This window comes from Anopheles coluzzii, chromosome X, assembly GCF_943734685.1.
Source record: "Anopheles coluzzii chromosome X, AcolN3, whole genome shotgun sequence".
Taxonomy (NCBI): Eukaryota; Metazoa; Arthropoda; class Insecta; order Diptera; family Culicidae; genus Anopheles; species Anopheles coluzzii.
This window is the reverse complement of record NC_064669.1, coordinates 7,925,925-7,946,882: the sequence shown is the minus strand read 5'-3', so window position 1 is coordinate 7,946,882 and position 20,958 is coordinate 7,925,925. Positions and strand designations below refer to the sequence as shown.

General features: G+C 48.3%; 3 protein-coding genes across 4 annotated transcripts; 1 reads left to right on the top strand and 2 right to left on the bottom strand.

The window, feature by feature from the left end:
* Window positions 1-243: 243 nt before the first annotated feature.
* Window positions 244-10,644, bottom strand: LOC120950885 (uncharacterized). The gene is made up of 3 exons (XM_040369276.2): window positions 8,524-10,644; window positions 5,438-5,806; window positions 244-5,348 (listed from the first exon to the last, which is right to left on the bottom strand). Exons 1-3 carry the CDS (start codon window positions 8,602-8,604, stop codon window positions 3,993-3,995), a joined length of 1,806 nt encoding a protein of 601 aa, XP_040225210.2. The 5' UTR covers window positions 8,605-10,644; the 3' UTR covers window positions 244-3,992.
* Window positions 10,645-12,358: 1,714 nt separating this feature from the next.
* On the bottom strand, window positions 12,359-15,329 carry LOC120954756 (complex I assembly factor ACAD9, mitochondrial). Its single transcript, XM_040374956.2, has 3 exons — window positions 14,149-15,329; window positions 13,754-14,078; window positions 12,359-12,982 (listed from the first exon to the last, which is right to left on the bottom strand). The coding sequence occupies exons 1-3, from the start codon at window positions 15,150-15,152 to the stop codon at window positions 12,458-12,460; spliced, it is 1,854 nt and encodes a 617-aa protein (XP_040230890.2). The 5' UTR covers window positions 15,153-15,329; the 3' UTR covers window positions 12,359-12,457.
* Window positions 15,330-16,199: 870 nt separating this feature from the next.
* Window positions 16,200-20,505, top strand: LOC120960425 (protein-L-isoaspartate(D-aspartate) O-methyltransferase). Of its 2 annotated transcripts, none has more exons than XM_040384338.2 (7): window positions 16,200-16,309; window positions 16,382-16,522; window positions 16,630-16,761; window positions 16,844-16,986; window positions 19,595-19,832; window positions 19,917-20,002; window positions 20,085-20,505. In XM_040384338.2, the coding sequence occupies exons 3-7, from the start codon at window positions 16,707-16,709 to the stop codon at window positions 20,244-20,246; spliced, it is 684 nt and encodes a 227-aa protein (XP_040240272.1). In that variant the 5' UTR covers window positions 16,200-16,309; window positions 16,382-16,522; window positions 16,630-16,706; the 3' UTR covers window positions 20,247-20,505. The 2 variants fall into 2 exon arrangements, with proteins under 2 accessions (XP_040240272.1, XP_040240269.1); XM_040384335.2 differs by having other exon boundaries at window positions 16,382-16,561.
* Window positions 20,506-20,958: the final 453 nt, after the last annotated feature.

Sequence of the window (20,958 nt, the reverse complement as noted above, 5' to 3'; positions counted from 1 at the left end):
ACGATCACGGGCCAAACCTCCAGCAAGCAGTTACTTCGTCTTGGTCGCGTTGAAGCTGAATGAAATTCTTGCTGCTTCTCGTTTGTGTTGGGTCGACGCCTCACACATCTTTGGTGTTGTCCTACCGATGATGTCAAGAATGACACCTTCCAACACGATGTTGAAGAGCAGACAGGATCTCCTTGTCTCAGACCCCTGTGATATTCCAACGATTCCGACGTCAATTTCGACACTCTCACCTAGCACTGAACCCCGCTCATGGTGGCCTCTAACAGCCAGGATCTACTTCGTAGGAATTTGGTACCACTGCAAGATGTTCCATAGTTCATTCCAGTATCTGGTGTCGTAGGCTGCCTTGAAGTGCGCTCTCGGCACTTCTGGAGGATCTGCCGTAGAGTGAAAATGTGATCGGTGGTGGATTTGCCTCCAACAAACCTAGCATGGTAGCTACCAAAGAAATTTTAACCAAGAGACGCAAATCTGCAGAACAGGATCTGGGACAGGATCTTGAAGGACGCATTACGAACTGTGATGGCAGGAACATTCGAGCAAACCAGCCTGTTACCCTTTTTGTAGACTGGGCGAATGACACCCAGCTTCCACTCCTCCTGCTACCAGATCTGGACTGACCTACCTTCCGGAGTCGATTCCGAAATTATCGGAGTTGGATCAGAGTCAGAGACTTCAGATTCCGGACGACTTTGGACGACTTTGGACGACTCCGAACGACTCCATATAATGCTGGGCTGACCTACCTTCCGGAGTCGGTTCTGCAATTATCGGAGTCGGATCAGAGTCAACTCGGGATTTATACCAACTTTACCCATAACTAATATTGCAGTACTCGGCGGCCAGTTCACCCCTACCAACAGACTTACAGCTCTTAAACTGGTTGATGGTGCAGGTAATGTCATTCAGAGATGGCTGGGGCACCTCGGCGTCTACCATCAACATTGCTGTCGCTGGTGTTACTGCTGCTACTGCTGCTGTAGTGGTTGCCTTGTTCTGCCACTTGCATCAGCCTTTCCTGCTTCTGCTCCATTCAGGTGTCGTTCGAAGTAGCACTTCCACCTTTCGTTCCGCTTCTACAGCAGCGGTTCACCTGACTCTTCAAAAACGACGCTTCAAGGCCTGGAAGAGTACGGTTTACTGTTTCCTCAGTCGCCACAAGTAACACGTTAAATGCCAAATATGTCTAAATTTGTTGAGTTTTTTTTCTTGCTATAGTTTATTGTATTGCGGTTGTGTCGTTAATGAAAGCATTTCGTTGCAGAAACTGAGTTGAATACTAAGATACTATAACCCTTTCTCCTTATCTCTACTCTGTCTCTCTGTCTTTCCTTTTCTCACTGTCTAAATCAGTGTACGGCTTCGAGTTGTGCAGATGGGGGTTTTCTTTTGTTTCTCGTTGTCCTCTGGTAACTACCCCCCGACACCCCTCTCGGGCACCCCCACCCATGCTTATTGTTCTTTTTGTGTGTGTGTGTGTGTGTGAACAGTGTTCAAATGCGGAAAAGAAGCGGCGTAACTAGAAGTAAATTTCTACCAACATTCTGAAACTTCTCAATCAAGTCGGTTGGAATGGTCAGTTACCTTTTTTGCCATTGTCCTGGTGTGTGTGTGTGTTTCCGGCATTAGTTTTTTTTGTTGTTTTTTTTTGTTTTCATTTTGTTGCTTTACAAATACTTATAAGAATACAAACGTAGCAAAGCGAAACACGAGGGAGCGAGGGGTGAAGGAAATGGAGAGGATAGGATGTAAAGTAAGGGTTACGAACAGCCACAGACACGAAACACACTTGCTTGGTCCGGAACAAAGTGGTAGGTTTTGTATTGTTTTGTTGTTGTTGTTGTTGTCTTTGTCACACACACACACACACACATATCTATGCCAAAGCCACCACGCAGACTGCGCGTCCCAAAAGCAAATACCCCGCCTCGCTAGAACCCACCCATGGAGCTGTTTAACACCTGTGCAGAGGTGATAGCGGGAGAGATGACTGATTTTAAATCTTAATTTCTTCTATGAGGTAAGGCATATTATTGTGACGTTTTGCAACAAGATAAAAAAAGAAAAGAAACATGACCTTGGTGAAATACATTTGACTGTTCTTTGAGCAAATTTTACTGATTTGGTATCGCGGAGGCAACCAGTAATTGAATATTAACAAGGTGAGATGCGGTCTCGTAGTACAGTCGTCAACTCGTACGACTTAACATCATGCTCGTCATGGGTCCGATCCGCAAATAGACCGTGCCGCCATACGTAGGATTGACTATCCTGCTATGGGGGGAAATCAATTTGTCACTGAAAGCCAAATCCCACTAGTGGTACAGGCAGGCCTTGACCGACAACGGTTGTTAAGCCAAAGAAGAAGAAGAAGTCATGAGATGCGAATGATAAATTTTTAATTTTCGATCCGTTCTTTTCGTACGTTTCTTCGTTTTGTGTTAAGATATCAATCATCGGTAATACAACATTGTGGATTTGGATTCTTGTTTAACTAGATGTTTCATTGATGAAAGCATCTAGTTTTTTTGTTGCAAAATTTCATGATAACTAGTAAATATGACCACATTAGAGTGCTGCGCAACGACATTACTTGAATTCCATTTACCTTGAAATGGACGCCGAAATGATTGAACTGGAACCACAAAGACTGTATCCATATAAGTACTTGAAGAAATACTGAACGCATACCAAGTCCAGGAGTTGATTCTGAGTTCATACCGGTTCTGGTACCGAGTGGGAACCCATACCATCTTTGGAACCAACCATGAACCCGTAACGGTTCAGGAACTGTTACCATCTTCAAAACCATACCGATCATACCGGTACCCATACCGGTCCTAGAATCCATCATAAGCTTATACCGGTCCTGGAGCCGATGATGAACCCATATCGAACCAGGAACATATTATGAACCTATACCGGTCTTGGAACTGATCATAAACCCATACTAGCCTAGGAGTTGCTATTGAGTTTATACCAGTTCTGGTACCGAGCATGAATCCATACCGGTCCTGGAACCGATCATGAATCCATATCGGTGTTGAAACTGATTATAAATTTATAACGATTCTGGAACCGTTCTTGAGCCCATACTGGTCCTGGAACTAATCATGAATCTATACCGGTCTTTGAACCGCTCTTGAATCCATACCGGCCTTGGAACCGAGCATGAATTCATACAGGTTCTCATACCGAGCATGAACCAATTCCTGCAGTGGAACCTATCATGAATCCATACCAGCCCTGGAGCCGATTTTGAGTCCATACCGGTCCTGGAACCTATTATAAGCCTATACTGGTCCTGGAACTGTGCTTAAACCCATATCGAACCTGGAACAGATGATGAACCAATACCGGTCCTGGATCTGATCATGAACCCATGCCGGTCCTGAAATAGCACCTGATTTCATTCCTTTTCTGGAACTGTATCTGGACCTGTTCCGGATTCGGAATTGTACCTGTTCCGGAATTGTAACTGTACCTGTTCCGGAATTGTAACTGTACCTGTTCCGGATTCGGAACGAAACTTCCATACTCGGAACTCGGAACCGATACAGTTACCAAAGCCGACAAACCTGCAGCGTACGTATAGTACAGGAATTTTAGAAGAATTGGATAAGGCATAGGACATATGCCTTACCTCATGGAACAAATAAGGATTTAATATCAGTATCTCCCTCTCTATCACATATGATGACATTGGCCCCCCCCGGGAAACCAAAACTGGCCATGACACTCAAGATGTTAACACGTCTAAGGCCATTGTCGCTGCTTTCGTTCCGTTCTTTGGATCACACACGGGTGTGGGGAGGGGGAGGGTGGCTGTCCGGGACACCACATGCGCCTCGGTAAGTATCTGTGGTCGTTCCATATTGCTTCGATAGTGTCTGTGTGTGTGTGTGTGGTCACGAAATGGGTTTCGTTGATTTCTGTTTGCTTTTTGCCTGCTTGCTTGCCTAACTGCCTGCCTCCCGGCGCCACTAAACGTTCTGTTCGCCGTCTTCCTCCTGCTCGGTCAGCAGCAGCGGCCGGTTGTCGGGGGCCGTGTCTCCGCCATCCCCACCCCCACCGCCGCCGCCACCGAAGCTGCCCGGCCCGGTGCCGGGCGTGGTCGGGGCCGACTTGGACAGCCAGCAGTGGCGCTGGCGGCTGAGGAAGCTGCTCGCCGCGCTCGACATCGAGGCCGGGCTGCGCAGGGGCCGCTGGCCGCCGGCCGTGTGGGGCGCGCAGGACGCAACCGGTATGTACATGGCGCGGGAGGCGCCCGGCGGCGGACCGCCCTTCGCGAACAGCTTGCTGCGCCGCCCGACCAGCGACGACGGCCGCCGGTAGCTAGCGGGCGGCTGTGCTGATCGCCCGGTCGCACCCTCGCCGCCACCACCACCACCACCGGCCTCCTCGCCGTGCAGCTGGCGTATCTGTTCGAGCAGTTCGCGCACCTCGGCCGTCGGGCTGGTGGCGCGGGGCGGCGAGCTCGCCGGCCCCTCCAGATTGACCAGGCTGGACACGTTCGAGCCGACGCTCGAGACGGCGCCCGAGTGGCGCCGCCCCGCCTGCTTCGCCCCACCGCTCGGGCCGCCCGCATGCGCCAGCGACTCGTCCAGCAGCACGTGGCAGCAGGTGTCGAGGCTCTTGTGGAGGGCGGGACCGGCGGCCGGCCCACCGTCCGGGCGCCGCTCGCTCGCAATGTCGCCGAGCGAGCAGCAGTGCTTGCAGACGAGCCCGCCGGCCCGCTGCCGATCACAGTTGGCCCCGGGCGGGTCGTGGCTCGGTCCGCCCCGCTCGCTGGGTTCCGGTTCCGGGCCGCACTCCAGCAGGGACACACTGTTGCTGCTGTGGCTGATCGTGCCCGGATGGGGCGACTCATCCCGATGCTGCTGCTGCTGCTGCTGCTGCTGCTGCTGCTGGTGCTGCTGTTGGTCGTGTAGCAGCAGCCCGGAATCGTCGTCCCGGTGGCTGTGGTGATGGTGATGGTGGTGGTAGCCGGGGCCGGGCTGACTGCGGGCGCCCGCCACCACCGCCGTGCGCTCGTACGCGGTAAGGCAGACCTGCTGCGAGGCGGACCGGGGCAGCAGGTAGTTCCGGTAGGCGACGGTCAGCTGGTCCGGGCTGGCGGCGCGCGAGTACGGCGGCGGCACCAGCGTGTTCGCCTCGTTCGCGTTGCAGATGAAGCTCGAGCTGAGCGAGTCGACCGTGCTGGTGCCGGAGATGCTGCCGACCGGCTGCACGATGTAGTTCCGGAAGTACTGCACCATCAGGTAGTTCGCCCCGCTGCTCCCCTTGCCCGGATCGGTGTAGCTAAACACGAGCGGGTACAGGTCTGGCTTGGAGGCAACCTGGAGGGCGCAGCGCAAGAATAACAACACACATTATTACTACTGCTCAGGTGGGGAGGGGGGGGGGGGGGCGGGGCGTATGGGCTTACCTCCGTGTAAGGCGGCGGCGCGTGTATGTGGAACGAGTTGCAGCGGCTGTACTGGGGCGGCGCGTAGCACGAGCCGGCCGAATCGCCCTCCGACTGCGAGTGGCGGGCGGACGCGTCCCAGCCGCACAGCTGGCGGCGCCGCCGCCAGAGCGAGCAGGTGCAGAGCAGGGCGAGCACGACCGCAAACAGGAAGCACCAGAAGTACCAGTGGTTGAGGAAGAGCAGCCCGAGCACGTGGTCCCCGCTCGCCATCGGGATGCGGGGGGCGCCCGGCGGCGCGTACAGATAGCAGCAGCCCTGGGCGCAGCACTCCTTCGGTGGAAGACATGTTTGGCCGCCTTCACACAGCGCCAGCGACGATCCAGCCACCTGGTGGGAGAGGGGGGTGGGGGGAGGGGGGTGGGAGAATGGCAAAAAACCACACACACAGAGAAATTAGTGATTTAAGCAACAAACACACTCAGCATTGTTGGGGAGCGCATACTGTTTGTGCGCATTAGTGATGGGTTATCGGAATCGCACCCACGGCTCGGAATCGCTTCCGAGCAGTGCTACTCCGGCTCCGATTCCGACTAAATAAAACCGTCCGGAGCCGACCGGGACAGTTGCAACAGACGCTGCTTTTCCTATTTTTCATCAGTGATATTAATTCAGTACTGCCTCACAACGGCCATCTTCTCTACGCAGATGTCTTAAAAATATTCCTTCCTATATCCAACTGTATCGATTGCATATGTATGCAGGGTTTTCTTTATCGACTTGAAAACTGTTGTCAGGACTACCAACAATCACTTTGCGTTTCTAAATGTTCTATTATATCGTTCTTTCGTTCTGGTTCACCCATTGTTACAGATTACTTCATAAATATTGAAAGATTGTTTCGAGTTTCTTCTATCGGTGATTTAGGCGTTATACTAGTCGAAAATTCAACATTTAAAGAGCACACTGAATATGTAATTGGTAGGGCTAATAAATCCCAACGTCTTATATTCCGAATAACTTCCGATTTTACTCGGATGCTTAAAATCGTTTTATTGCTCCATCGTTCGCCCTCACCTTGAATATGCTGGCGACATTTGCGGTCCTCGTTAAATTGGTTTGAGCAACCGGATTGAAGTAATCCGAAATAAATATAGAAGATTCATTTTCTCCCACGCAAATATAAACGCAAATCGTAATACCAGGACGTTCGCGAAAAGAATTTTTATTTATTCAACTGAACTATTTTATTCAACTGAAATGAACGAATGAATCGCGATTCACGCTCAGTTCAACTTCATGAAAGAACTAGTACGTTCACCTTCATCAAAATTAACCGAATTGCCCAAGCCTAATATCTATGCGGAACTGTTCTACTGTTATACGCCTTTGAACTAGTGATGGAAAAAAAATAAGTATTCGTCGGAATCGATTCGCTCCGAAATTGGCTTCGAAATCGAGGTTGGTTTCAGCATCTCCAAAAGAATAAGCGTTTTGGTCCAATGATGCGTCGTATTGATAGCCACAAAAAATCCAAATTTACTAGTCAATGATTCATTCCGATGGAGATTCCCGGACTGATCTGCTTCTGAAACTTTGTATTTCAATTCAAGAACTGATTCTTATTCCGGAGCTAATTCCATTTCTGGAGACAATCCTGGTTCCGTTACCGGAGCGAATTGCGATTCCCAGGTCGATTCCGATTCTGGAGCTGATGCCGATTCCGGAATAGATTTCAGAGCCGACTCCGGAATCGGCTCTGGAGTCAACTCCAGAATGGGCTCCGGAATCGGCTCCGGAATCGGAATCGAATTCCAGCATCAGAATCAGCTCCGGAGTTGATTTCGAACATGAAATCGGAATCGGGTAGACCCGATTCCGAGCTCCCACCACCAGTTTGAACGCGCCCGCGGAAACGCGCGTCTGATACAAAATTAGGAGTCGATGAGTAAACAAAATGTCTTCTTGATTAAATGTACTGAAGATTTTTTTCCAACAATACAGGGTTTCATGCTTTATCTCAAGACCGTGGTACACCTTTCGTGAATCTTTTTTAAACAATTCAAAGATTACGACATGATCTTTAATTGTCACGACACGATCTTTGAAGTCATTGCTACCTGAATTCATTAGGTGCGGCGCCACAGAGGTGTTAAATGTGGGAAAAAATCAACTTTGTTGAAACTGCTTGTCAATCATCGATCAATATTTTGTTTAAGAAGTGCTAAATCAATTAGAAACATGCAATTTAGCAATATTACTCTAGCATTGGGTTACAACTGCGCCAACTAACTGTTTGTTTACGCTTTTTCGTGAACGTCAAATTTTGTCACTGTTGGTCAATCTTTTGTCAACTTTAGTTCCTGGCTGCTCCAGGTTACGAGCTCACGGTTTGAAAAATCTGACAGCATTTTGTCACCTCCGTCGCGCTTTGCCTATTCGATGCAATGTTGAATCTTTGGCACATTTCTCGAACAGAGTGTTCCAACCCCAGAACAGGCGGTCTAACAAATTGTTTGCGCCTATAACCCTTGAGTCATCAGTCTACTGGAAGCGCTTAACTATTCTTTTCATATTTTACGGCTCCGGACGGCTCCCGGCTAGCGGCTCCGGACGGTTCCGAGCCTGAAGTGTTGCACCTACCTTCCGGAACCGCTTCCGATTCTCGGAGCGGAATCGTTCGGAAGCGATTCCGGATTGTTGGTTGAATTTGCCCATCACTAGTGCGCATACGCAAAAACAAAACAAACCAAAATGAGAGCGCCATGGGACACGGGAGAGATGGGTGGGGCGGAGGGGTGGTCTTTTAGCAAAAGAAAATCAATCCTCCAAGGCAGAGCGATGCGTTGGGATGGCAGGGTAGATTTTGCACGGCAAAACTGCCACCGTTTGTTTTGGGGTGCGTAAAACCACACTGCGCTAACGCAGCAGGCGCGCGCGCGATTTTAACGCACACACACACACACGCACGCAACAAAAAAGGGCAAAAAATCAACACAACAAAACGCAAACAGAGGGCGCAATACTTAGGCTACTACTGCTACTACTAGATTTGGGGGCATTTAGCAAGGATATTGTTGGTGGCGGTCACTCCACCATTTGCGTACTGGTTTTGCAAGCGCGATGATGCCGTAGATCAGCAGCAGGAACAGTATCCCGTCGTGGGCAAAGTGCACGACCGCTGACATAATACACACGCGTAGGGAGGAGGGGGCAGGGAAAAGGGGCACACACACACACACAGACACTAGCGCACTACAGCTACACGCGAGCGGGGACGTTCGGTGTCCGGATTTGCTACACAGGACGTGTTGTTTGTTTTTTTTTTTCTACGTTGCGTCTGTCAACACTTGCCACACACGGAAGAAAACTGTTACTTGTTTTTGGGTATGTGTGTGTGTGGCTTGTGCGTGTGCGTTTATCTGTGGTTCCTACATCGAAGGGGGACACTCTGAAGAGAGCAAGAGATATCCTCCCGTTCCTTGGCTAGCGGACCACTTCCTGGATGACGTTATTCCTGTGAATCGCACACACACACTCGAATACGGGATGCACTCCAAGGGCACTACTGCTTTTCGGGCGGCTCCGATCCTGCCATACGGCCCCTTTCCCCCCTCCCTTCGTCGGGGGGGGCGGGAGGTGCGTTTCCGTTGTTGGCTAAACACTCGCCCGGAAGGGCAGTCCGCACATAATTGCACGTGCGTGCGTTTGGGGTCGGGAGGATTGTGCACGGTGTGTTCGTCTGCCACCTCCTCTTCTCTGGGTTGTTTGCAACAATTGCAACAAACGGCAAAAAAACACTGCAGCACCGTCCACACCGCAACCGATTTCGGCACAAACCAAACCCGTGGAACGCTCCGGTACACGCTTCGCACTGGTGGTAAACGATGACGCTTCGACTTTTTCGACGGCCACAAGGCACAAAACATACACTACCCGTGTCATCCGTCCGTGTCACATCCTTCCTTCCCTATTCTTGGTCGGTGGGTAGACAGCGGGGCGAGAGAGGTGTTGGAGTGTGCGCGTGCGCTTTCTATCCTTTTCGTCTTTGTGTGTGTGTGTGTGTGTGTGTGTGTGTGTGTGTGTGTGTGTGTGTGTATTTTGGGTTCCTGTTCTATTTGTTCCTGCGATGAAATATCCTGCCCAACAAACTGCCCACTAACACAAGCGGGACACTCCTCCCACACTTCCCCCGCGCCAACTGTCCTGTCCTGGGGGGCGGTAGAAAACGGTGGCCGTGCGCTTGTTCTTTACGGGCACGGGGAAACGTGAATAGATAACATCTGGAACGCGAGTGCTTGCAGGGACGGGCGCTATTGCTTATTTATGTTTATGCTCGGGGGATTTATGGCGACTGGGTCGTGAAGAAAAGGGTTGCACAGCACACTAAGAAAGAAACAGTAATCAAACGTTCAAAATCACCGATCCAAAGCAATCCGGGACGTAACGGTTAGGCCGTGTTGAAGCCGTTTGCCGAAGTGCTGTGACGATGTACAACTTCCACTGGCCCGTTTGGCTTGGATTGCAGTGAGCTATGCTTTCATTTATTTATTTTTTTTTTTAATGTATAGTTCGTTGAAACGCTGAAACGATCAGGCAACACAGCTTCTTATGTTACACTGGTTAATTTGGCAAATTCAAAAGAAGGTACGTATGACCCCTTAAGAGACCTGAAACCAAAACAAACCTCATGCTGGTCCTGACACCAATACATTAACTTTTACGGCTCAAGAACTGCACACAACATAAAAACGGTCCTGCATCGACTACTGAACCGATCCTGGAACCAATCATGAACCCATACCGTCTCTAAAACCCATCATCAACCCATATTAGTTCAGGGATCTATCATAACTTTCTACCGGCTCTGGAACCGATCATGAACTTATACCAGTCCTGGAACCTACAATGAACCCCGGCCCTGGAATCTATGATGAACCCATATCGGTCCTGGAACCTATCATGAACTCAAACCAGGCCTGGAACCTATCATGAATCCATATCAGTTTTGGAACCTATCATGAATCCATAACAGTCCTGGAATCTATCATGAACCTTTACCGGTTCTGGAACCCATCAAAAATCCATTTCAGTTCTGGAATCTATCCTGAACTCATACCAGTCCTGGATCGAATCATGAACTCAAACCAGTCCAGTAACCCATCATGAACCCATACTGGCCCTGGGACCTATCATAAACCCATATCGGTCCTGGAATCTATCATAAACCCATACCAGTTCTGAAATTGATCATAAGCCCATATCGGTCCTGGAACCGATCATAAATCCATACCGGTTCTGGAACCCTTTATCAACCCCTACCGGCCCTGGAACTATTGTTGGGTAAATCTGATTCAGAATCTGCATCTGCATCTGAATACCGGTTGCAAAGACTCATGAATCTCGAAAGATGCATTTCAAACGATTGCATATATCTTGAAAGATTCACTAATCTCTAGGGATTCTCATGAGATTCATACATCTCCAAAAATGCATTATTCTTCTTTTTGAAGAAACCACCTACATGGTCGTGCCAGCCTATACAGGCTTTCGGAACTTCTTGGCAAGTCCACGCAGCCGGATAGTTTGTTTTGCTATCCGGGGAGACGGTCCATGCGCGGCTTAAAGCCGCGACGCGTTTAAGATGCTGGGGATGTTGTTTGGTGAGATTGCGCAAATTAACTATTTTGCAAATCATGCAACTCTAAAGATTCATATGAATCCCTGGAGATATATGAATTTTAATGGATTTATTAATCTTTGAAGATTCATAAACCATTGGAGATTCATAAATCCTTGGAGATCTTGGAAGAGTTGATCTCCAATCCTTAAACCTTAAAGCTCCCGATTGAATTTATTTTCTGAAACAGTACCTTGAACCGTTCCGGATTCAGATTTGGAACAATACTTGAACCTAGGTTTGGAACCGACAAAATGCCAGTTCCAGACGAAAAACAATACCCGGTAGTAAATGTGCAGCGCAGGAATAGTGTAGGAAATAGGGTAGGAAATTTAGTAGAATTTGTGTGCTGATTAGAATTAGACATAGCAACCTTTTTTTAAATTATTGAAAAACACTCACAGAGATAGAACCGAGCACCCATCATACATTCGCTGTTTTTCCGTCCATAAAGGTCCATGGTAAACGCTGTATGTAATATTATTTTTTACCTTAATCTACTACTTTAATCTCTTTGCTTAGTTTGTTTGATCGAACCAATGCAGAGAATGCTGCGGTTTAAAGGTACAGCTCTCGACCCAGCGCACGCGAGAATGTGCAAATTTATGCCGGGCGTTACGACCGGACCGTGCCGTTCTCGAATGAAAAATATATAAGCTCCGCCAGTATTGATCGCCAAGTCATACGTTTTTTTTTTTTTCTCGGCACCATCTTTTAGTCACAGGGTCAATCGTGGAACTATGTTGTTGGTGTTGCACAAGAAGGCTTTTGTTAAAGAAATTATGAATTTTTCAAAATACGCTTGTAGTGTCGTCGATTTTATTACTATAGTTTACTTGCGCGCGGTGTGGTCGTCCGATGTCTTCTGCCGGCTCTCGATCTGCTTCGCCTTGCCGTGTGCTCGATGTTTCCCTCTCATTCGTCTCTCTATCGGGTGCAGATAGTCGGCTCTCGCTGTGTCTCACAGCTCTCATAACTCACAACCACACAGCGCTGTGTAACGTTTCCCTGTAACATCAATGCTCAAGATCTGGTAGGTCTATCTTACAGATAGTTAAGCATATTTAGCTGCAACGGAGAAGAACTTTCCCTACGTTCGATGGTTCCATCGTAGATGCAAACCGATTGAATACAGAAGCTTTGCAGGTATCTCAAGATGTTCCCAACGGGGTTTTGTGGGTAATAAAAGCTAGGCAAGAAAACCAATATCTGTGATATACGTTTGCCAAAAGGTAACTGGCTAGTGATTCACGCAGCTGGAATTAATATTTTTCAGAAACTCCTCGTTTTTTTTTTTTACTAGCTTGCGCTAACCATTTCCTTAACAACTAACAAGCCGCATCAACACACACGCCCACTGCTCAGAAGTTTCGCGTCAGCGGATGCTCGAAGTAGTAGCGCTTCTCGCGGAACAGATTGCGCGCGATCACGTTGTAATCGTCGTCGCTCGTAATGTACGGACCCTTCTCGAGCTCGAGCGCCAGCAGCCGGACGCGCTCGCTGCCCTCCCGGCAGAACATGTTCGCGAGGTGCACGTCCTGGGCGGCATGCCGCAACCCGATGCAGTAGGAGCGGGAGGCCCGCGAAGCGCACGCCACCATCGCGTACAGCTGCGTAGCGATGGTCGCGAGCCGGCCCAGCTCCAGGTGCCGCTCGATCACCTCGACCCCGTGGCGGGACAGGACGCACTCGGTCGCGAGCCGGAGCCGCACCACCGACTGCTCGATCCAGTGGGCGGCCGGTTCGAGCGACGGGTGAAAGTATTGCTGCAGGTCGGCGAACTTTTTCGGATGCTCGATCGAAGTCTTGTCAAACAGCCGGGACAGCACGTGGGATGGGTTCATGGCTGGGTTGCGATCCTTCTTGATCGTTTCGTGCGTGTGCATCTGTGGGATGGGGAAAATGGGGAAAACCAAAGGTTAGCAACGTTGGCAGCAGTGCTGCAAAATCTCATGAACATCACAAGATATTCGTCAATCGAAAACAATGACATATCCATGGTAGCTTGATGCTCATTGCTGATACTTAATGAAAGTGTGTCATGACATGCGAGTGCTTGAACCAACTGCGCTACTCTAACTTAAGCTCAGCTTAATGCAGTTACAAGCATAATCATCATGACTGATATGAAGTTCAAGTCAACACAACTGTAATTATCAGATATCAGACTCAAACTTTTTGAGTAACACTTTGTTTAGCACCCAACTTTTGATCACTCACTTGGTCATGACATTTTCTATCGGTGATCATCACAACACAAAAACAAAGTGACTGATCAAGAGTTGATTGCACAAACTGTCGCCAAGCATTTGATGGTCGTTACAATTGTTTGAGTCTCACCTCTGATCATCATAGTAGAGATCGGTACGCTGACATTATTTTAGCTTCAACCGGAATTTGTCATGACTATGTCAGTGACATTTTGCAGAACTGATCACATTGAAAAAAAAGTCATGACATCGTGACTGACCAAAAGTTGGTTCCACACAATATGTCACCAAGCATATATTGGTCACACCAATCGTGTTGAGTATCATCTCTGATGATCACAATTGACGCTGACATGGAATTTGTTCCGGTCAGATTTTTTGTATGACATTGACAGTGACATTTTGCAGCACTGGTTGGCAGCAACTGCATGTGAGCGGGCCACTCACCCCGGCATACTGGAGCCCGGTCAGGGCGATGAAGAGGTTGACCGAATCGATCGACTCGTCGCCGATGAACAGCTTCAGCGCATCGTCAAACAGTGCCTGGAATGGGCGCTCGCCGCTGAGTGCCTGTGGGCCGAGCAGCTGCAGCGGCAGCGTGGCAAGGCTCAGCAGGCTGCCCGTCGTGAACACCTTCGTGATGGCGGCCTCCATCTCCACGTCCTGGCCTTCGTAATCGTCCATCAGGCTGGCGGTGGTGTAGATTAAGCTTTCCGCCGCGTAGATCACGCTGGCCATGCGGGCCAGCTGTTCGCGCACGAGCTCCAGATCCCTGTTGGATGGTAGGCAAAAATTAGCAATTTTCAGCAGCTACAACTAGAAGAAAGTGAATCCACAATTACATCATATCGCCAGTAGCCGCTTTCGAGTGGATGGCAAACTCGGTGAGCCCGTTGAGCACCTTCTTGAGCAGCGCGACCCGCACCACGCTCGACTGCACGCGCACGGCGGACAGAAACTTGGACAGCACGGTGCCGCCCTCGTTCTCCGTGCCGACCAGTGCCGACTCGGGCACCTCCACCCGGTTCAGGTGCACCGTGACGCGGGCCAGCCCACCGGTACCGAGCGGCGCCTCCGCTATCTTGACGCCGGGCGCCCGCGCATCGACCAGGAAGGCGGCAATCGTCCCATCCTCCTTGTTCAGCTTCTCCATCCGCTTGGTGGAGGCGACCACGAGCAGCAGGTCCGGGTCGGCCGGGCCGGTGCGCAGGAACACCTTCGAGCCGGACAGCGTCCACCGGCCGCCGGTAAAGTCCAGCGACGCCACCGTGCTGAACATGGTGTCCCGGGAGCTGCTCAGCTCGTAGAGCCCCGCGGCTGCGACGGTCTCGCCCGCGCACAGCTTGGCCAGATACTGTTCCTGCGCCTCGGGCGTACCGTGCTGGGCCAGCAGCTTCACGATCGCATTGTGCTCGAGCGCACCCATCGCGACGGTCCGCTCGCCGGCCACCAGCTCCTGCACGTACGCGAACTCCGTCTCGGTGAACTGCTTCCCTCCGTACGCGAGCGGCCCCTGCAGACCGGCCAGCCGGATCGAGTCCGGTCCGGCCGGTGCCTGCAGCGCCCGCTCCAGCTCCTCCCGGTGCCGGTTCAGCCGGGCCTGCTCGTCCCGATTTAGCGACTCGGGAAAGGTGAGCAGTTCCGTGTCGACCGTGCCGAGAAACATCGACTTCATGAACGGTTTCCGCTTGGGCGCCTGTACGTGTGCCGGTTTGGACAGATCGTTCACTGCGCTTGCAACCTCCTCGGAACTGGCCGGTGGCTCCGATCGCGACGCAACGGTTGTGTGTGCCCGGTAGAGGCAGGATCGGGCCCAGGACCGGCACGCCACCGTCCGCAGCAGCATCGTGCTAGTGTGTGTGGGCGTGCGGTCGAAAAATCGAAGCAACGAATTTAAGGAACAAAAACAACCGCACTTTATTCGCACTGGAGCATCCTTCCTTTTGGGAAAGCAGATGTTTTTGCTGTTTTCGTAACAATGCCACTCGCGGTTCGTTTGACGTTTTGACGTGCGAAGGAAAACAATCCGCCAACGTTTACAGGGTGACCAGATTAAAATGTTCTAAATTTGAAAGTTCTTTCAGCCACTTGCACTGATTTGACACATGAATTATAAAAATCTATTGAATTTTGGTATTGATCGAATGTTAAATACCATTTCAAAAGGTTTAAGACTGTTAAATTCAGTCAGAATCATGTCAAATCATTAATTTGGTGGAATGGTATGGTGGCAGTTTATGATAAAACTAATGATCTATTTGAAGCGAGTTAAAAGCTTGAATTTGACTCGAAAATAAGCAGAATACGAAAAGAAGAAGAAAAAGAGAAACGTCATTCTTTATTAAAAATGTGTGGAATACTCGGTAATGCTGGTTATGAAATACCATAAAATAAAAACATGGTAAAGTCTAAAATAAATCAAAATAAAATACTAACAGCTTGTTGAAAATTACAATTTATGCACCAAAAAATCGGAAATGAAAAGTTGAGAGGCTACGAAAAATTTCAGGTAGCAATGAATCAAAAGTTATTGCAGTTTTAAATTGAAAAAATACCCGGGTATCCTGTTGCTAACTAAAAGGTGGACCGTGCATCTCGGGGACCGCCTGTACAGATACATTTTGGTGCTCCCACCGAAAACCGCCAACATAATCTGGCCACACTGTGCGTTTGACAGTTTAGCGTCGGTGCGCACGGGAAGTAGAAATAATGGGAGGGAAATTGATTTTGATTTTTCTGGCAAACCGTTGCTGGCGAAGAATTTTAATTGTAAAGTTAAATACTAACTTTTTTAACATTATTTTTCATGCGAAAGTAACAAAATACACGACATTGGCACTGTTGAAATGTCACTTTACGGTGGGCGCCATGTGAACAAACCCGACCAGTTGTCACCTATTGACAGCTCGGCATTTTGTTTTGGTTTTGTTGTTGTTGTTGTTGTTGTTGTTGTTGTTGGAAAACCAAATTAGAAAACAGCCGAACCTTTGAGGGGCAAACATTGTAAGTTTACTGCAAATGACGAAAATTCTGCAACGGAAATAAGTTTTTTTTTCTATAAATTCTTTGCTGCAGCTGCTTCTATGCTATTCGAGGAAGCTCCCCCTTCCTAGGCAACGACAACAACAACAACAACAACAGCAACATCACAGGAGGTCGATCGGACTGGGAGCCAATTTGGAACAATTTTTGGCACAAAACCAGCATCTCGCTCGCGTAAGAGTCGAGGAAAAGTCTTCCTGGGTTGGCCGTGAAGTAATTTTGTTCAGCTACCCCCAAGCGTGTTTGTGTGTATTTTATCATCTTGTTTTCTTCACCCGCAGGCAAGCACCAGCGACGAAAACAACCGGTTGAAAATCATCCTCCTCCAGCGAGCCGCAGCAATCGAACGGGCACTGAAATGGCCTGGCGATCGAAGGGCTCGACACAGGCGGAACTGATCCGGCTGATGCAGGGTAAGTTTGATGGGGACTGTACGCCTCGGAGACGTAACCGCACACATGCAAACGCCCCCATTTCTCCTTTTTTTTTTGGTAGAGTTTAACGTGATCAAGACGGAAGCGGTAGCGCAGACAATGATAGCGACCGATCGGAAGTACTACGTGCCGGCGAACGTGCCCCAGTACCAGGACGAACCGCAGCGAATCGGGCACGGTGCCACCATCAGTGCGCCCCACATGGTATGGTTTTTAAGTAACACTTCTGTGAGGTGTTTCTTTTTTTATTTTATTTTTTAACATAAAGTAGGGAATACAGAGTGCGACATATGGATGATAGTCCCAGAGAAAACATATTCATGTTTTTTTTAAAGCATGTACAGCATTTACCCGTTTGGTTCGAGTTTTTCGCATAACGAGTAAATTTGTATGCTTAACAAATATCTTAATGAGGTAAATCGCACATAACGAGCAATATCATTGTTGTTCGGGATATATTTGGTGGAAAAAGATGTGAAATCTAGATCAGAATCGGTTAACATTGAGCGTTTGTTGGAATGGAATCGCTTGATATAAACCTATTGCCAGGTTAAGTGTGGTATTATTGTCATTTCTCTGGCTCTACCACTCGGAGAAGTTAAGACGTCCAGTGGTTCTTGCTATTACAGACTACTGCAATCTACCTTTGCCTTTTGGATCTACAATAGACTACATATGTGGTGTTCAAGTGTTTTTGTAGATATTATTTTAACTTTATACTTTAATATTCTTACCACAATAAATTTTCAATTGTGATGTATCTTTTTTTTTTTTGGAAAATAAGTGTAATAGGAAATGGTCAATAGTGACACAACAAACATTTCCTAGACACAAACCGATAAAAGATCTTTCTTAAAACGATCTATTTGGGAAATATTAAAGAAACACTTTCTTGACTCTTTCTTACGTGAATTGAACTTTATCTATCGAGAAGTGGACTCTACGCCTCACTTTTTGAACAGAGTCATTTAAAATACAATAATATCTCGATAGAATTATTAAAAATAAAACTTTTCATGCGGCTTTCGCCAGCAAAATTTGGTGACAATGTAAAAATCATGCAAATTCAAACCAGATTTTATTTAACTGCGTAATTGATGTCTACAACATCGTTTGGTAGTAAATTCACATTGACCTTAGTTGAGTTAAAATCGTATTGGATAACCGCTAATTGCAAAGCCATTGCAAGTCGCACGCACAAATTCGTTGAAACCTTACGGGTCCTGTTGGAATCAAATATCTTCCCAAACATTAATATTATGATAAAATTTTCCATATTTCATGCCAATTACATGACGTAAACGAGTTTTTTCTGTATAATACGTATTCCACTGTATTGTTGAGCTAACAGAACGTTTTAAAAACCATCGTGCAGATCAGAGGCGGATTTATCCATCTCGGGGACCTAAGCGGGGGATCTAAATGGAGCCCATAGTTTCCTTAAAAGTATCCAAAAATTATACTATTCGTCTTTGTGATGAATATCTTTTTACGAATACCAAATAAATAATCCGGAATTCGTGAGGGATTAATTTTCTTCTATGCACCTTACATTAAATAGAAGAAGAACAACCGGTAAAGTTGTCTTTCATCTGAAAAAGCAGATTTGGAATGCCTAACAAAGTATCGAACTTTACTCATTTGTACTTTTGTATAAGTAAAGAAGAGTTTGCAATGTATTTGTTTGCATGAGAGATCTCATGTACATGAGAGGTGAAAGTCACTACACAAAGTTTATGTGATTTCCTTTTTCACAAATTGCCTTAAAAATTGCCTGAATTCCAAATTGTCCGACAATGACTATCCTGTACTCGCGTATTTGCAGACCTGTCGTCCTTGCAATCGAGACCAACGACAAAGTTCTTATATATAAGGAACTAGAGCTGTCGGTCAACAGATCTCCAACTTGAGACACCGATCCTCCGCAAGTCTGCCTCGACCTGGTCAACCCACCGTACTCGCTGGGCCCCTCTCCTCTGGGTGCCTGTTGGGTTCCCTTTCGATGACCTCCTTGGCTGGATAGCTAACAGGCCTCCTCGCTATATGCCTCAGCCATCTCAGTCTCCCGAGGAGCGAGGATGCGCCTCTGAATTTCCAAGGATGTGTCAGAGTCACATGTGACTTGGGATCCAAGCTACACCTCCTCCAGTGTGTCATCATCCATGGTGATACAGGGCAAGGTATCTGGGGTGTTATCCCTAGACCCTATTCCCTGCATGTACATTGTCTTTGACGTGTTGATCTGGAGTCCAATCCGCTGAGCTTCTGACTTAAGTCCAGCAAGCGTTTCCGCAGCCGACGAAGTTCTTACAAAATTTAAACTAAAAGTGCCTAAAATGCTTTCTTGTCATGAGAGATTTTATAGCTAATATGGAAAAGTCCGAAAGTATGTCAAGTTTATCAAGGTCTTCAAAAATTATCTACAAAGTTCGTAACAACTTTTTATTGCTATAAACGATATCAACACATTCGACACATTTATTTGTAAGAATGTACTAATTTGAGGAAGATTTAGTTTTCGGCTCATGTTTGCATTCATGATGACGATCGTTTTACATTGCGATTTTCTCGCCATGAAGATAATGATCCAAACTTCCAAACCCTAAACATATCATTAAATTAGAGAACATATTTCGTACGACAACAGACAGCGGAAGTGCTTTGTTAATAATTGGAAACTGTAATTTAATAATTGGAACTGTGTACTAATGATACGGCCAACCAGGCCGTCCTTACGAGAAATAAAAAAAATCATATCACCGTTAGTGAAAAAACTACTACAATCAAACACATTCTCCATTTCCCGGGCTAGCACGCGTACGCACTGGAGCTGCTGCAATCGTACCTGAAGCCGAACAGCAAGGTGCTGGACGTCGGTTCCGGTTCGGGCTACCTGACCGCCTGCTTCGCCCGCTTCATACACCGGGACCCGGCGGCGACCGGGTACGCGGTCGGCATCGAGCACCATCCGCAGCTGGTGACGCTCGGCCGCCACAACATCGGCCAGGACGACCAATCGCTGATCGATACGGGCAAAATTGTTCTCATCGGTAACGTGCCGTTGCTTACGCATCTAAGTGCAAAGCAGTTCACCATTTGCTTACCGTTCAATTTCACTCTCCGTCTCCTTGCAGAGGGTGACGGACGGCGGGGCTGCAAGGACCACGCACCGTACGATTGCATACATGTCGGGGCGGCCGCGCCGGAAATACCGCAAGAGGTAATAAACGGCCGAACCCAAGCAGGGGCCGGAGGACAACGTTCCACGCCAAACTAAAAACCAATGCTTCTCCACATTCCAGCTCGTCGAGCAGCTGAAGCCCGGCGGCCGCATGATCATACCGGTCGGCCCGGAGGGAGGCAACCAGCGCCTGGTGCAGATCGACAAAACGTCCGACGGCGAGATCCAGAACACGAAGCTGATGGACGTGATGTACGTGCCGCTCACCGATCTGCGCAAATGATGCCGCTGCAGCGTGCGCACCTGTGGCCACGCACTGGCCCGACTGCTACCCCTGCTGATACTGCTCTATCTCGGCTACACGATCGTAAGGACGTACGTGCTTTGAAACTGAAAAAAGGAAAAACTAAACTAAATCTTACTAACAAAAAGTCCCCTTCGTTCGGCTGTGGATCACATACACACACACACACCCCAATACTGAGCAGCTGCGGTGAGCAGTGCTCGAAATAAATTCTGTTGCGTGTGTTACCTTTCTGAAACGCACGGTCTCTGCGTGCCGCTCTTTATTGTTTTCGCGTTTACATAGCGTTTGGTTTGGTTTGTTTTTTTTCTTTCTCCATTTTTTTTTTTATTTTTATCAAATTAAATCATTACGTGAGGAGAAGGAGAGCCGTAATAGTAGTAGTAGTAGTGGTAATAGTAGTAGTAATAGTAGTGTGGGCCCTACCGTCACCGCCAACCCCCTTTTGCCCATTTGGGATGCCGGGCTTCCCTTTCGATACGATGGGCAACCCCCCCGCCGAGGTTAGCGGGAGGGGGGACAGGCGGTCGCGCCTGGAAACCTACAATCCACACAAAGAGGATGTACACATTTTGCTTTAGCCTTTAGTGCTGGTGGCAAAGAGGGGTGGGGGGCTACAAAGAGAAGCTCTGGTACCACCGCAACAATTACTTTACCAGCAGTAAGTTATCTTTACAGGGTTTTCCAGGAG